At 39.4% G+C, this 14,824-nt stretch overlaps 1 protein-coding gene across 1 annotated transcript; it reads right to left on the bottom strand.

Moving 5' to 3' along the window:
- Positions 1 to 409: 409 nt before the first annotated feature.
- Positions 410 to 14,589, bottom strand: ercc6l2 (excision repair cross-complementation group 6-like 2). Its single transcript, XM_015034481.1, has 20 exons — positions 14,300 to 14,589; positions 13,515 to 13,924; positions 13,270 to 13,386; positions 12,950 to 13,143; positions 12,361 to 12,454; positions 12,103 to 12,170; positions 11,791 to 11,998; positions 11,546 to 11,686; positions 11,040 to 11,156; positions 10,823 to 10,942; positions 10,677 to 10,748; positions 9,912 to 10,057; positions 9,053 to 9,148; positions 8,791 to 8,890; positions 8,228 to 8,380; positions 7,664 to 7,747; positions 5,720 to 6,668; positions 5,489 to 5,643; positions 5,073 to 5,230; positions 410 to 3,397 (listed from the first exon to the last, which is right to left on the bottom strand). Exons 1-20 carry the CDS (start codon positions 14,325 to 14,327, stop codon positions 2,218 to 2,220), a joined length of 4,590 nt encoding a protein of 1,529 aa, XP_014889967.1. The 5' UTR covers positions 14,328 to 14,589; the 3' UTR covers positions 410 to 2,217.
- Positions 14,590 to 14,824: the final 235 nt, after the last annotated feature.

Below are 14,824 nucleotides of genomic sequence, written 5' to 3'. Positions count from 1 at the left end.
GACCTCCCTCTACTTCTTGCTACCCTGCTCTTTTTGAGTAGATTTTTTTCTTTTTATCCTATCCTAAAAGTCTTTTCAAATTTTAATAGCAAGAGCTCCATACAAATATTGTGAAATCTTTCCAGTGCAATTCATTAACATTTTTGATTTCCAGTGATGATCTATGTGAGCAAACAAAACGAGGGATTAGCCTCCCTTACTGTGTGAGTCAGTGTATTAGACACTCGGTTGGCAGACGTTTTTATGCCTCTGCATTATATCTCTTTTATGATGGGGCACAATGGGGAGCGGAAGGACCCAGGAGCCAGTGTATTAACCCAAATTACAGCTAACAGTTTCCTGGTTAACTGGATAGGAATGAGGGGCAAATTGTGTGTAATTTCCTAATGAAGGGAGATAGGTGTTTTTCTAATGTAGAGACCTCCTCTGCCTGTTACGGTAAGAACAGGAGAGCTCTGCACCCCTCCACTGCAGCTGTTAGCTTGATGAGATGCCCCAAAGTTTCTGTTAAGAAATCTTGCGCTAAAATGTTGGGTAATATTTCTTCCCACATACGTTATATGTTTAATGACTCAAACAAAATCAGCATGTTCCCTAATGAATACAGTGATTCTCTAAAGGCTTTATGCGCATGATCGACCATCACTTTGTGAGGACCTATAATAATAGATAGATTTAAGGAATTTTACAAACAAAACTTTGGTGCTTACATTTGAATCCGTTATTGCTTTTTGCAAATCAACAGTAGAATACATAAAAGCTCCAATAAAAATCAGTATTTTCATTCAGGCTGAAGAAAACTACAAGTTTGCATGTATTAACAAGTGACTAAAATCAACTGTTTTCCATCTGTGGACAAAGTTTTTAACCAGAGTTCAAAAAGTTTGGATTGGAAGCAAAGATGAGTGGCAATCTAGCTCAAAAAGGATGTCAAAGTCCCATAAACAGTCTTGTAAAACCAAATTAGGTGCCACAGCCTGATATCTACAGGGTAACCGTTACTTGGCTTTCCATCATTGGCAAACTTATACAGATGGCTTTAAATATAAGATACAATTAGGGCATTGTTTGTTTGGACATAAACCGTTCCCAGCAATCGGGTGTTAGAAAATTTTTTTTTCCTTTGATGACAAAAACAATAAACAAAAAAACTGGAATCTGCAAATCTGCAGATGAAAGAAAAAGAAGTAACAAGGAAGTGGTTTAGGGTTCTGGGGAATAAAAGGTGTTTTATTTCTTCCTGTGTACGACTTAACACGGGTGTGGCCGCAGCATACATGTGCATGAAGCTATCTGCCACCCAGTAGTACGAACACAAGCTTTTTAACATCTTGTGCAGTCTTTTGAGACATCCGTTCCTGTCTCTTGTTTACTGATGGCTATCTGAACTTTCCCATTTCTGCTAAACACAGCACGGAGCGCAGATTTTCTTTTGGGGTGTCAGTTTACCTCAGCACAATAGCTGAAAGGGGTCAAACACAGCTGTGTGTCACGACATGCTCGTGAAATAATTAACGCACAAATGAGCCGCCTGACTTCGCTTTTGTGTTACGGGAATGATGCAAGCAGGAGATGCAAGAGTTTGAATATGACGTGTAAAAATAAAATGTAATGTATTGTAATGTTATTTATATAGCACATTTTCAGCAACAAGGCAATACAAAGTGCTTTGCAGGAATTACAAGGAAATACAAACAAAATAAACAAAAGGAAAGAGCCAAAAAAAAAAGTAAATAGAGTTTCAAACGGAGGAACGTAAGGACAATCCATTCAAACCTTCCCAAGATCATTAACTGCTTGTTATTTTCGCTCAGAAGGTGTCACTTTTTGGGGACCTTTGTGGCACAACTGACAACTCGGATAACAGAGTAAAAAACTGCAGGAGAATCTGACCATTTACAGCACACAATATTTTAACAGTGATGTTAAAAAAAAAAAATCAATCCCCAAGAGCCACTGTCTTCAACTTCAGCTTTGCAACAGCAAAACAGTCCTAAGTTAGTGAATACAAGGTTATTTTGCACCTCACTAAGTTGATGCATAAAAGGCACAATCATTCACACCATGATTGTGCCTTTTATGCACAATCATGGATACAAAAACAAACTTTAAAATATGTACAATCTGAATTTCAGAGTTTAACCAAGCTGAGTATTTGGGCAACATTGCCGGTTGACACTTCTAAAATAAAATAATATTCTAAAAGGCTTTATTGTGTCATTTCCTCCATAGAAACTTGTCATTTGTTTTCCAGAGATTTTTGCTTTCCTTTTGTCCAGAAAAACCTCGAGCTGCAAAGGTGGTGTTAATGCAAACTTTCTGCACCACCTCTGGGTCTGTCAGCTTGTTGATTCTCTCTTCATTGCCCTCGCTGAGGATGTCCCAGATGTCTTTGCAAGCGCTTCTTGACGTCTGCACCAGCGCGGTGTTTTGTGTTCCTGAGCTTGAATCAGTACCTAAAGTTAGTTTAGGTGAAGAAGATGTGTCGGGCGTTGGGTTTGGCAGCAAAGAAGATACAGGAGGTGTTTTTGGGGCGCTTTTCTGTTGCACATTCTTGCCTTTAGGTTTCAGCAAATCATCAAGAATGGACGTATCTCCTATAAGATCTTTGAGGTGGGTGCTACTGCACAAGGCAGAAGGAGGCTCAGAACCTTCTCGCGATGTTTCACCCGTCCTCCGTGAGGATTCCTGGATTCCTTGCTCCCCGTCTTGAGCTGTGGGTTTGGATAACGTGGCGGAGCTGCAACGCCTGAGGTCAGACGAAGAAGGGCAGTCTCTGTCTGTGTGGTTCGGGAAAGCAGCAACAGCAGACTCCCTGGATCCCTGACCAAGGCCTCTGGCCCGATCTACGGCAAGACCACTACCAGCTCGGCAGGCTCCAGCAGTAGAAACACTGCTCTTCTGTGTCCTTGAATGTCTGCTGGCACCAGAGACCATCTCTTCCTGCTCCTCTGACACAAACCTCTGAACGTCCTGTAGAGGATCTGGAAGATTCTTCTCAGATATCCGTGCCTTTTTTGGTGGTTCAAGACCATTATTTTTTAGGACGCCAGATTCACTCTGTGGTGAAGAAACATTGCTTTGTGGAGATGTGGGGTTAGTTCTTCTGGTCTGACTGCATTTCCTTATTTTTCGGACTCTAGAAGATTTAATTTGTTGGGTTTTGTCTGACATTTTAGTAGACGATGAGAAGGCAGCAGTTGTAGGAGAGGAAGGCTGCGCTGTCGTGTCAGGGAAGTTTTCTCTGACAGCTTCGGCCACATCAGAGTGGTTCAGCGAAGCGTAGTACCGACACAGCCAGTCGAGTCTATGAGATGAACTTCCTTTCAGAATCTCAGTGGCAAACTGATGGACTGAAACAAATTTGAAATGTTGGGCCATTTCCTCCAGCTGTTGCCTATGTAAAAAATGACAGAGACAAAAATAAGTGACATTTTTAAAGTTAAAGTATGTAGAGCAAGATTTAACTTAACTTTATTATGAGAAATGTTTGTCGGTGCTTAAAGGCAACCAGAACAGACAATACCTGTCCAAACAAACATACAAAAAATAAATCTGGATACTTCATTAAAAAAAAATTTTAAAAAAAATTGTGGAATGGTAGGTTATTTTCTGTATCATAAATTAGTAGTAGTAGTAGTTTCAAATACATTTTTAACAGTAGGTTGCAAAATGTGATTGTTTTATTTTTCCTTAAAATTGACAATTTTACCCATTTTAATATTTTCAGGGATGACCTTAATGATAATTTGGCTCATTTTCTTACAATGAGATTATGATTATGCATACCACATCCCACATCTTTAACATTTTCGGAGTAATTCTTCCCAGACTATCACTGACCTATTCTGCAGGTCTGTAAGGTCTAACCTAAGATGAGGAGGACTGCAAAGATCAGGGGTTATATCCAGAAAACAATGTGGTTGGACTAGAGTTGCTTTCATGGAGCCGTTTAAAAATGCTAATCTAACCAGACTCAGTGACACCAACACGTTAAAGTGACTTGTTTTTTTTTTTATTTTATTTTAACCATTTGTGGCGTTTCATTGAAAACACAAAAAGTAAAAGATAGTAAAAACCTATCGCGCATATGGATTCAAATCATTAAACAAACTGACACGATATCAATATCACCCAGTGTGTAATTTCACTCACTGGTGAACCTCTGGGCAGAGATGTAGCCTTCCCCCGCTGGGAGTGAGGCTGGAGCCATAAAGGTGTCTGTGTGTCCGTATACATGGGCGACTGAGGGGAGGTGATGAAGCAGAATGGGGTTATGTCTGTCTGTGTGTGTGTGCGTGTGTGTGAGAACACCGCATGTGTGGGTGTGTGTACATAAATGCTTGCTAGAATGTGCGGGTTTGGAAGACCTAAGGCGATCATTTTTTTGGTCAGTCTCAGGAGGACTGCGGTTGCAAAGGGGGAAACTCCTTCAGTGTTGTGCCTGATCATAGCTGGGTAATCTTTGGCATGATGCTGGGAAATAGGTAGAGGGGAAACCTCAGAGGTGGTCTTTTTCTGCATACACACATGAGCAGTTATTAAAGTCCAGGTGGGGGCTTCTCAACACTGTTTCTCTGGTGGGTTTTTGGCCTTTTGCCCGACACTGCCAGGAATCCCTCTCCTCTTTTATTTCTTTCCCATTATTCTACTTCTTCCTAAATTTTGGTTCTCATTCTTACTTTAAAATTATGTTCTTTGGCACCCGTGTGACAACTTTAATTTTAATTATTTGCTATACTTTTTGTGTTGCAGTTTCCTTGTTTTGTATTTAGTGTTTGTATCGATTCTATTGATAGAATTGGTGTAGTTCAGTCATTTTAACCTCGTTTGTATGACCTTAGTTTGTTTTTCACCAAGATAAAAAAATCTCATTGTCCAGGAAAAACAGGTGAAAAATCGCATTTTAGCTAATTCTGGCGCATTTAGAAAAATGTTAGTGTGCATAGCCCCTAACAAATAAAATACGTCAAAGCCATCCTTGCTAGCTTATATTTCTTTTTATAAATCTGTTTATTCCTTACGCTCTTCTTGCTTGCCTTCAATTCGTCAGTATAACTACTTTTAAATACCTGCAGACTGCTTTGGGAGTATCTCCAATAATGACTGTAGTGCATCCAGTGTGTTGGATCTTCTTGTCGGAGAAGATCACCGGATGATCCACTTTGGGCCTCTGCAGATGGATGGCACTGGACTTAGGCTGGCTGTCTGGTAAACTCGCTGGGAGGCTCTGGGACAGAAGTTCAAATTGCAATAATAAAATTTTTAAAGACCAAAACAGCTTAGAATGGTGAGGGGAAAACCTAGTCTTACAATCATTTTAAAGCTTTCAGTACAGGAAGATCTACTTGCATCAATGTAGCAAATATTTTTACATTTTTTTTCATTGTCATAGAGTTGTATGACGTGAAAAAATTCGGGCTCATGCAATGTTATTCCTAACTCTGTATTTAAACAGCCACTGGGCTTGGTGTTTGTTGCTACACACCTCCTGGGTTCCCAGCAGGTTGTTGGCCGGAAGCTGTGAGTACATTTTGCGTTCAAACACGTCCCGCACAGCCGCTCTGCTGATCAGCTCCTCTGCTCTGCTGCCACCCACCACCCGCTGGTTAGAGTGCATATAAGCCACCTCCTGCACACGTCCTTTACACAAGTAATGGACAATGGTTAATATTAGAGTTATGATAATTACTTAAAATGAAAGAACCATCACGCTAACCCAGCACGTTGTCGATGGTTTGCTCCTTTTCCTCAGATGCTGGAGTTGTTGAACCTCTCGGACTTGTAAACGAAGCAACTTCTGACCTTCCCGCTCGTCTCCCAGGAGCTGAACGTTCATCTTCTGAAGACGTAAAAGCTTCTATCGCTTCTGTAAACTTGGATCTTGCCTTGTCCCTTGCTCCGGCACTTTGCCTTCTTCTGCTGCGGCCCGGATTCCTCCTGCCTCCATCATCTTCTTTGTTGTGCAAATTTGAAGCACCCCTTTTGGAACATATTTGTGCCTCTAGGTCAAAATCCTCAGATTCATCTGAGCATCCTTCAAACTGATGCACTTTTGTAACTGTGCTTTTAAGCCTACTAGCCTTGTTGTTTTCTGGTGAGGAATTTCCATCACTCTCCTCATCCACTGCAATTTGTTTATCTAGCTGTCTTTTTAGGCCCCATCTCTGTCTTTCAGCATAATCCCCCTCTTTTAACAATAAAATGTTGTTTCCATCATCTCTGTCTTTTCTGTCTGAGCCGATGGATTTGTTCTGGGGTTTTGTTTCAGATTCTGGGAGGCAGGCAACACAATTTCCTTCACAGGACGTTGTGCGGATGCCTGTGCAGGTATCGTCTATCTTTTGATCTCCTGCCTCCTCCTCAAACGGACTACCTTCAGCAGAGGAGCTACAGTCTCCTTCCCTCAGCTGCTGTCTATCCTTGATGGTTTCAAGGAGTCTGGAGAAGCCATGTTGGAGAAGACTCATGTGAACAGGTCCACCAGCAGCTTTGCCACTCCTGTTGCCGTGGCCTGCACTCGAATTTGAAGTCTTTGGCTTTGGCCCTTGCAACTCTTCATCAGTTTCGCTCCCACTGCTGAAATCTAGCACACCTTTTGGGATTCTGGAAACCTGCATGTTCTTCTCAGGTGCCTCATCCTTCGACAGCGTGTCGTCTCCATGTTCCTGAAACGGCACAGTAGAGATTTTGTGTTGAAGAAAAGTGCGTACAGGAAAAGCAGCGTAATATTTAGCAACAAAATGCAACCGAAGCGTAAAATCTCTTCCGTTTTGCGTCATCCTGAAACTAACCAGCCCTTGTGAATGTCAAGTGGTGAATTTAAAACAGATGTTTTCCCAACAACAAATCAAAGTAAACATCAAAGTGACACGAGTCCTGCACGGTGATGTAATAGGAAGAAAACAAAATAAGAGGCAAGTGAAGACATGCTTCAGTGTGGTCTGCTTTTGCCATGAGGTCAAACAAGTGATTAAATCCAGCTGCTCCAAATACAATTAGAAAGATGTGAAGCATAAAGAAACCTCAAACTTCAGTGACAACAATTCAGGGGATTGATTGGTAATGGATTGATGTAATGTTCTGATTTTCTTAAAAGCTGAATATTTGTATTCGTGCACATTCAAAACTACCCTGATTCAAATTTCCTTCATGCTTGGTACTATTTAGGCTGATTTTTTTTAAGTACGAGTACAACAGCTCAGCATAAATTTATGGCATATATTTAGGGTGGTCAGAAAGGGATGGACGGCAGTCAAACGGTAAGATGGATGCTTGGATGAGCGTGTGGAAAGACAGATGAACAAATGGATAAATGGAAGAATTCATGGATGTGACATATAAACAACACAATGGGGAATAAAATCTGGAAAATACAAACAATTATCAACATTTTTGTTTATTTTTCAGTACTTATCTAGACATATGCCTGCTCTGATCTAATTCCAAACTCTTCCAGAATGTGTAAGCGCCTTAGTGTAAGATGCAGTTAAATATTTATGTTTCTTTTACAATCATGAAAGAAACTGTTGTTTGGTTTGACTGTCAGACAAATGTCCCTGTTTGAAGAATTTCAAGCGGGAATAGGACAGGGAATGGGCCACTTGGGAAAAGAGGAAAGATGAGAACGGTGAGCTGCACGGAGAATGATGGAGTCACTCACTTCATTTCTGCTCGTCTTGTTCTCCTTCTCGCCTTCTTTGTGTGTTTTCGTTGTTATGACCCCGGCCTCCACTTGTCCCTCTCGCTGGCAGGATGATGCGTGCATTCATTAGCACATTTCACCAGACACAATCAAACTTAACAGTAAATCTTGTAAACCTTCAAATCTTACTTTGCTTGCAAACAGTGTTTGTGGCAATGTCTAAAGCTTCTCCTCATATATTTTTCTTCGCTTCAAATCGGGCCAAAAGTTTTTCTAGATTTATTCAAAAGGTTCCACTTTTTGTCCTTAGAGCTCATCTTCAAAGTCAGATTATTACAAATGATTATGACGCAAGAGATGAACTATTAGTGTGGCCACAAATGACTTAATAAATGCTTGAAGAAAATCTCTAGAAAGACCTTTGGAAATCTCAAAGAAATGTTTGTTAGAGAAATGTACAGAAATCTAAGATTGTTTGGCTCCTTTAAACCAAAGTATGATCAAAATGAAAACAAAAGCAAATTTCAAATGAAAACACACAGTGACACATTGAAGCAGTAAAAGAAATATTGATGGTCTAACCTCTAAAATCCTGCGGGTGAGACACGTTCCTTCTGTCTGCAGCCTGAACAGATTTTTGATCCCAAACAGTTCCCCTTTACAGACACTTTTTCCCTGTACTGCTTCAAAGTACCGCCGGGCGCTCTCTTTACCGACTACTGAGCACTGCAACTGCTGTTAGGGAGAAAATAAAACAAAATAACTACACATAATCCAGTGAAAATAATGTCAATTTTACATCTTTTTTCATACTTAAATGAGCTGAATTTACAAAATATTTTAAATCTGATCAAGAAACTTGTTTGACAAAAAGGATAAATGTGAGTCAGTATGTTAAAAGCCAATGTCCTTCAAAAATTTGCTTTACACTGAATGATAGTAATCCAAGCTGTGAACAAAACCCAAGACATTTTCTTTAAATTAGACAATACTCTTAAAATACTGATCAGAGCTTGATGAATTCCTCTCAGCACCTTACTGTGTGTGCTCTTTCAATGCATCTAGTTTTAATGCATCATTTCTAACATAACTAAAAGGTTTCAGCAAACAATATAATTGAAATGAATACCAGAATTGTTTTGTACCTGTTTGTATAATTGTCTGAGGTAGATAACCTCCTCTACAGTCCCAAGTGAGATCAGCCTGAGAACAGTGACGTCCCTGCACTGGCCGATACGATACGCCCTGCAGAGACAAACACACAAACAACCATCACATTAATAGCATTAAAATGCACAACGCTTCTGAATAAAATGATTTGTGTACAAAGAACATAGTCTGATGGGCCAGGAAAGCAAAAGTTATAACAGATTATATTAAGTAAGTTTTATCTTGAACAAAAGCTACCTGTCGATAGCCTGAAGATCATTGGCTGGGTTCCAGGTGGGGTCAAACAGCACAACGACGTTAGCACCTACAAAGTTAAGACCAAGACCCCCGGCCCTAAAAGAAGAAACATTTATTTAAAGGGGAGCTATATTGTAAAACATACTGGCAAAAGAAACTGATATAAAGCCATCAACAACCTAAAGCTGAAGGAAGAGTAAACACTGGTTCATACTGCTCAAGCAGGGAGTAAACAGCCAGACCACAGATTCAACAACACTACTGTTGTTTGTGAGCATAAAGTTAATCAGTTATGAAATAAACTTTTGTCAACAAACACTGAATATGTGAAAAAAAAAAAAAACAAAAAAAAAACTTGAGGATTCCTAATGTGAAGCATTCAGGGAAAAATGCCGGGGCTGGCGCTTCAAAGCAACAATGCTGACCAGAAAAAAGAATAGAAATTACATCCAAACTGAATGCTGACAGAAATCCGAGGTTTTAAAATTACAGTTTATGTGAAAGGTGGTTGTTCACGTTATTCCCAAAACTAAGTTCACCATAGAAGTATTTTTAAATCCCTCTGACAATTACAGAGTTCTCCTGACTGATAACAGTTCTCCTGACTTCCTCATTGTATCAATCATAATATAAATCTTTTTGACTGAATGAACTCAAACCGAAGCCAGCTACTGCTAATTTTCTTTTGATTCTGATTCCAGAGGTTGCTGTTCAAAACAAAATGCCATCACTCTGCTGTAATTTATGGCTCACTTCTTTTGTTAAATGCTTTTTACATATTTTAGTTGGAAAATATTTCCCCTTTAAAGCTTAACAGGATGTTTCAAAATTGTATTAGTTGTATAATTTTCCCACTAACATGGTAGAAACCAGGCACAGATTGACGTGAGATGAGCTGTTGAATTCTTTCACAATCTGGACTCTTTCTCTGGACTTGGTGGTTCCGTCCAATCGACTAAAATCCAGTCCCTCTGCCATGCAGTAACTCTCCAGGATATTTAAGAGCTGAAAGGATATGCAGGCATTAATATAAGAAAATCAAGAGAACAAAAATAACTTCACATGACGTGAATGCAACTCATTAAAAGGTAAGAGTTTATACAGGATAAAAACAAGACACTACACAAACAAATCCTATGTAAAGCAATACTTAAAGGACAGCATTAGGAACTCTGACTGTATATTTTTATATATGCTATAGAGTATGCAATGCTGTAACCTTTATGACCTCTTTTTCCCAAAAAAGCAAAAGGCAGGTCATAAAAATATGACCCCGCAGAGGCCACAAATATTATTGGATGGTATAAGGTGACAGCAGCCATTGGATTGTGCAGAGTCTAGTTATCAATGCCGATCTAATTGCTGTCAAGATCCCAAAGGTATGCCTAGAAATGCAGGTCATGAGAAAACTATTATTCCAGCTTTTTTTAAACTGCAGGCTAGTTGCAATCTCACAGCAGAGGCAATGCAACAGAACAGAACAAAAAAAATAAAATAAAATAAATCGGCAAAATATGAATACGCTTGCAAAACACTGTACATCTTATGTACTAGTAACAAAAGTCTTAGACTTAACTGCGTAAGACCAGATAAATCAACAAATGCACTCAAAAACAATTCTCACCTTGGTTGACAGAGAAAAGATAAGCACTTTGTCTCTCTTCTGCAGATAGTACTTCAGAAGTTTCTGCAAAACCTAAAAGAAAACATTCACTTACGAATCAACAGCACTGAAGATTGCATGGAAATGTTTTCACTCGAGTGCGGTACCTTCATTTTCCCACTATACATCGGGTCTGAAAGAGCTTCAAAGGCTTCATTCTTGCATCTCTGCACAAAGTCTGGGAACCTCTGGAAAACTTTAGCACAGACGGAACTCACATACCTTTCCTATAAGATACAAATAAATAAATTGAATCAACAGTATTATAAAAAAAAAAATAACGAGTGAGTTTAACCTGATGCAGAATAACAAGAATAACAATACCTGTTTCTTGCTGGTGCTTGAAGTAGACTGAAGGAGGGCTGCATGGTTGGCAACCTTCCTCAATATGGCCAAGTAGGTAAAGTACAGATGCTTAACATAAACACCCTGAGAGTTTTTCTGGGAATGAAAATGATCTTTAATTGCTTGGAGAAAACTTAATATAACCAACATAATGTACGAATGAGATTTAAACAAAATCAAATTTGCCAGGTTCTTCCCTAAATTAAAGTACTGATCATCTGATTTAATTAATGGTAGACTGCCACTGTGGCAGTTTGTAATGTAAACTTCAACAAAAAGATGCATCGGACCTTAGTAAGAACTGCAAGACAGTATGCAGTCCACAACAAAAAAAAAGTATTAAGTGAAAAAGAGGATTACTCTAAATAGCGATTAGTCAAAATTTTCAAGATGCTTTGAATAGTTTTGTCTATACTTTAAACTTTAACTAAACAGATCATAAACAGTAACACCATGGAAGAGGGAAGAAAAAAAAAAGAACTAACCTGATAGCAGCAGCCCCTTCGGGTGCGTCCACTTTGGCAGTCACATTTCTCTGAAGACCTCAGCAGTAACGTCACATCCTCAGTGTCCAGCACTGCCTGATAAACAGTCTGCTGAAAGTCTGTCAGGGAGCAGTACACTACCTGGGACAAAACATACCACAGAAGATTCAGTAAGGTATCAGTGTCTTAAAAACTGAGAAGAGATCGAACAGGTATTTGATGCTCTTCAGGGTCTCCACACTTACTCTGTCGTCCTTCTTTGGCAGCTGCTCTTTGATGAGCGCTTTCGTTCTCCTGAGGAAAAAAGGAGCAATCTTCCTCACCAGGGCTCGAACAGTCTTCCTCCCAGTAGCCAGGGCGCGTTTGGTCGCACTGTGCCTCTGCCCCTTTTCGATGGGATCTGAGAAATTGTTCTTGAAATGCCCCAAGTTGCCAAGGCAACCTGGATTGGCCCTGAAAAGAATAAACATGTATGAATTCATGAATTCATAAAATTAACATAAAATAATATGGAATATTATATTATTTCATAATAAAATAAAATCATGTCAACCCACCAATCCATAACACACCACAGCTCTTCCAGGTTGTTCTGCAAGATGGTCCCAGTGAGACCGATTCTGTTCTGATGGAAGAGAAACGCAGGAATTGAAAACTTAGTTGAAAACGCACAACCACAGCAGCTGTCGTGTTTATTTGCCTGAAAACATTTAGCATAATGGTGCTTTTACTTAATATTTCTAAAACCATCACCAATTATTAACTGTTGATAGACAATATCCATTATGATATTAAATACTCATTTTTTTTCTCACCTTACATCTCAGCTCCTTCATAGATTGAGTGATCTGGGACTCTGGGTTTTTTATCTTGTGAGCCTCATCAACAACCACTGCTGACCAGTTGATTCTTTGGAGGAGGACATAGATATTTTATTTCTTAAGCATCACATTTATTTGTTATTTGTGTCTTCATGCAAATTTGTTTGTACTGAATAATACAACAATTAAATATGAAGGAAAAGTGGATTCTAAGTATGAACTGGATTTGTTTGTAACATGCCTTAAAATTATGTCTGTTGTAATCAGACGATTGTAGCAGATTGTAGCAGTAAACTTAATCATATAACCATGTGGAAGGGTTTTAAAACCTATCTAGCTTGGTTTAACTAACCATTCAATAAGCAAGACTTAATTCTGAGCTTTTCAAGTAGTGTTGTTCGGGTTTTGTTTGGGCTTTCTGAATGGTTTTATAATTATGTTTTAAGTTTGGCTGATTTCACAAATTTTCAGTCCATCGACCTTCCATATCTGTCATCTCTTATCAATGGCTACATGTGGCATGTTTGAGTTTGCTGCACATTATCCAACCAGAAAAGGTGTATTAGCACTGTATTTTCATTACTTATTAAACTGATCCAGGCAGAGGCGGAGAGTCTCATAGGTGGTGAGAGCGATCTCGACGCGGCCATTCTTGATGCGCGCGAGCTCCTCCTCCTTCCTCAGCCCGTGGACCACCACACACTGGAAGTAACCCCATGTGTCCAGTTCATCCTTCCAGTTATAAAGCACTGACAGTGGAGCCACAATCAGAAAAACCTGGTTGGGATCACACAACACTTTAATCAGCTTGATGACAAACTCATACTATAATCTGAGGCACATAATTGAATGCAGAAGGTATTTGAGAAGCTGTACACTATAGTTGTATATTTTAATATCCACCTTGCTAGGATTACTTTGATTGGAGGGTATCTGAGTTTGGAGAAACTGAGGCCTGTTGTTCTCTACGTCCTCCCATGTCCCAGTTTTGTGCAACACAGCAGCAAGAAAACCTATAATCTGTGATTTAAAAAAAAAATAAAAAAAAGTGGAGGGATTAAAAGCAACAAAGCCACAGTGTGATATGTAAATGATAAAACCTACATTTAGACAATTCCTAAGATAAGTCTGCTGCCTATGTCTTGTACCTGCACAGTTTTTCCAAGGCCCATGTCATCTCCTAGGATACAACCAGTGGAGCTCATGTAGTTGTTGTAAATGAACCTGATCCCGTCCCTTTGGTAATCCCTTAAATATCTGTTGATGGTATAAGGTACTCTGTCTTCATCCCTCAGATGTAAAGGAGTGCAGAGGATTGTGTCGGCGTTGCTGCCAGGGAACACGGGTTTCTCTTGTATAGATTGCTTTAAGCCAGATCTCATAAGTTTTGTGACAGATATGGCTTCCTGCTTCTGCTCTTCCTCTCCAGGCTCTCTCCTGAATATCACCCATGCTGTATCATTAGTCTGTGTACTGGAGGTCAGTCTCTGTATGGTGGCTTCTCTCAGGATGCCATCAGGGGAACTCGGAGCAAGACAACAGTCACCTTCCCGCCATTCTGCATCACAGAATAAATTAATCAAATAGACAGGCGTATTAATATTAGCATATTACCAAAGTTAATCCATTTGAGCAAAATTCAAAAACTGAAAGACACATAGTTATTACACACTGTCACAATTCAAATAAATGTTAATTATGACAAAAATGGAATGGACATTTTTCCAAAGGTAATGCCAACTAACAACCTTACAAGAAATGTACATTTACAAACATCCCGATATCTTAACTGTATATTTCTTCCAGTTTTCAGTTATCAAGTTTGACAAGTACATCGTCTTAAAAGCAAGAGCTGCAAAAAAATTACGACTGCGTCCAGGTTCGGAAAATTTAAAATAACAAAAACTGTATAGCAAAAAAATGTCCTGTAAACCTTTCACAGCAGCAGACGCTGAAGCCATCCGATTGCATCCAAGCTCCTCTGTTGTTTTCTGCCTCTAAGAAGGGGCTAGCTTTGTTAGCTTAGCAAACAGCACATTAAAGCGCTCCTCTTAATCTGAAACAGACAGCCATGTCACACAGATTTAATCGTATATCAGTCTGTCGCTATTACTTCTCTCTCCTTATTTACATGCGTACAATAAATAAAAAAGCCAACAGACTAGGCAGGAGCAAACAGAACTCCGCTGCAGCTTTCAGTGTTTATCTATTTTTACAAACCTCGGCGCACTTTCGACACTTATCTAACAGCCTGGAAAAATATGACAAGTAAACATGTGGGTAGATGTAAATCACACGAATATATTCATAATTCAAATGTATTGTTTTTCCAGTCACAATTAATGTATTTTTTTTAAAATATTGTTGCGTACGTATAGTGAAAGTGCTCCGAATAATCGTTCTCCTTGCTCAGCAAATTACGGAGCCCTCCAGGGGACATGGTGAGTATCTTCCAGTA

Source organism: Poecilia latipinna, unplaced genomic scaffold (assembly GCF_001443285.1).
Source record: "Poecilia latipinna isolate Pla-1442-1.1 unplaced genomic scaffold, P_latipinna-1.0 Scaffold300, whole genome shotgun sequence".
Lineage (NCBI taxonomy): Eukaryota > Metazoa > Chordata > Actinopteri > Cyprinodontiformes > Poeciliidae > Poecilia > Poecilia latipinna.
Note: the sequence above shows the minus strand (reverse complement) of the source record. Positions and strands in the feature narration are given on the sequence as shown.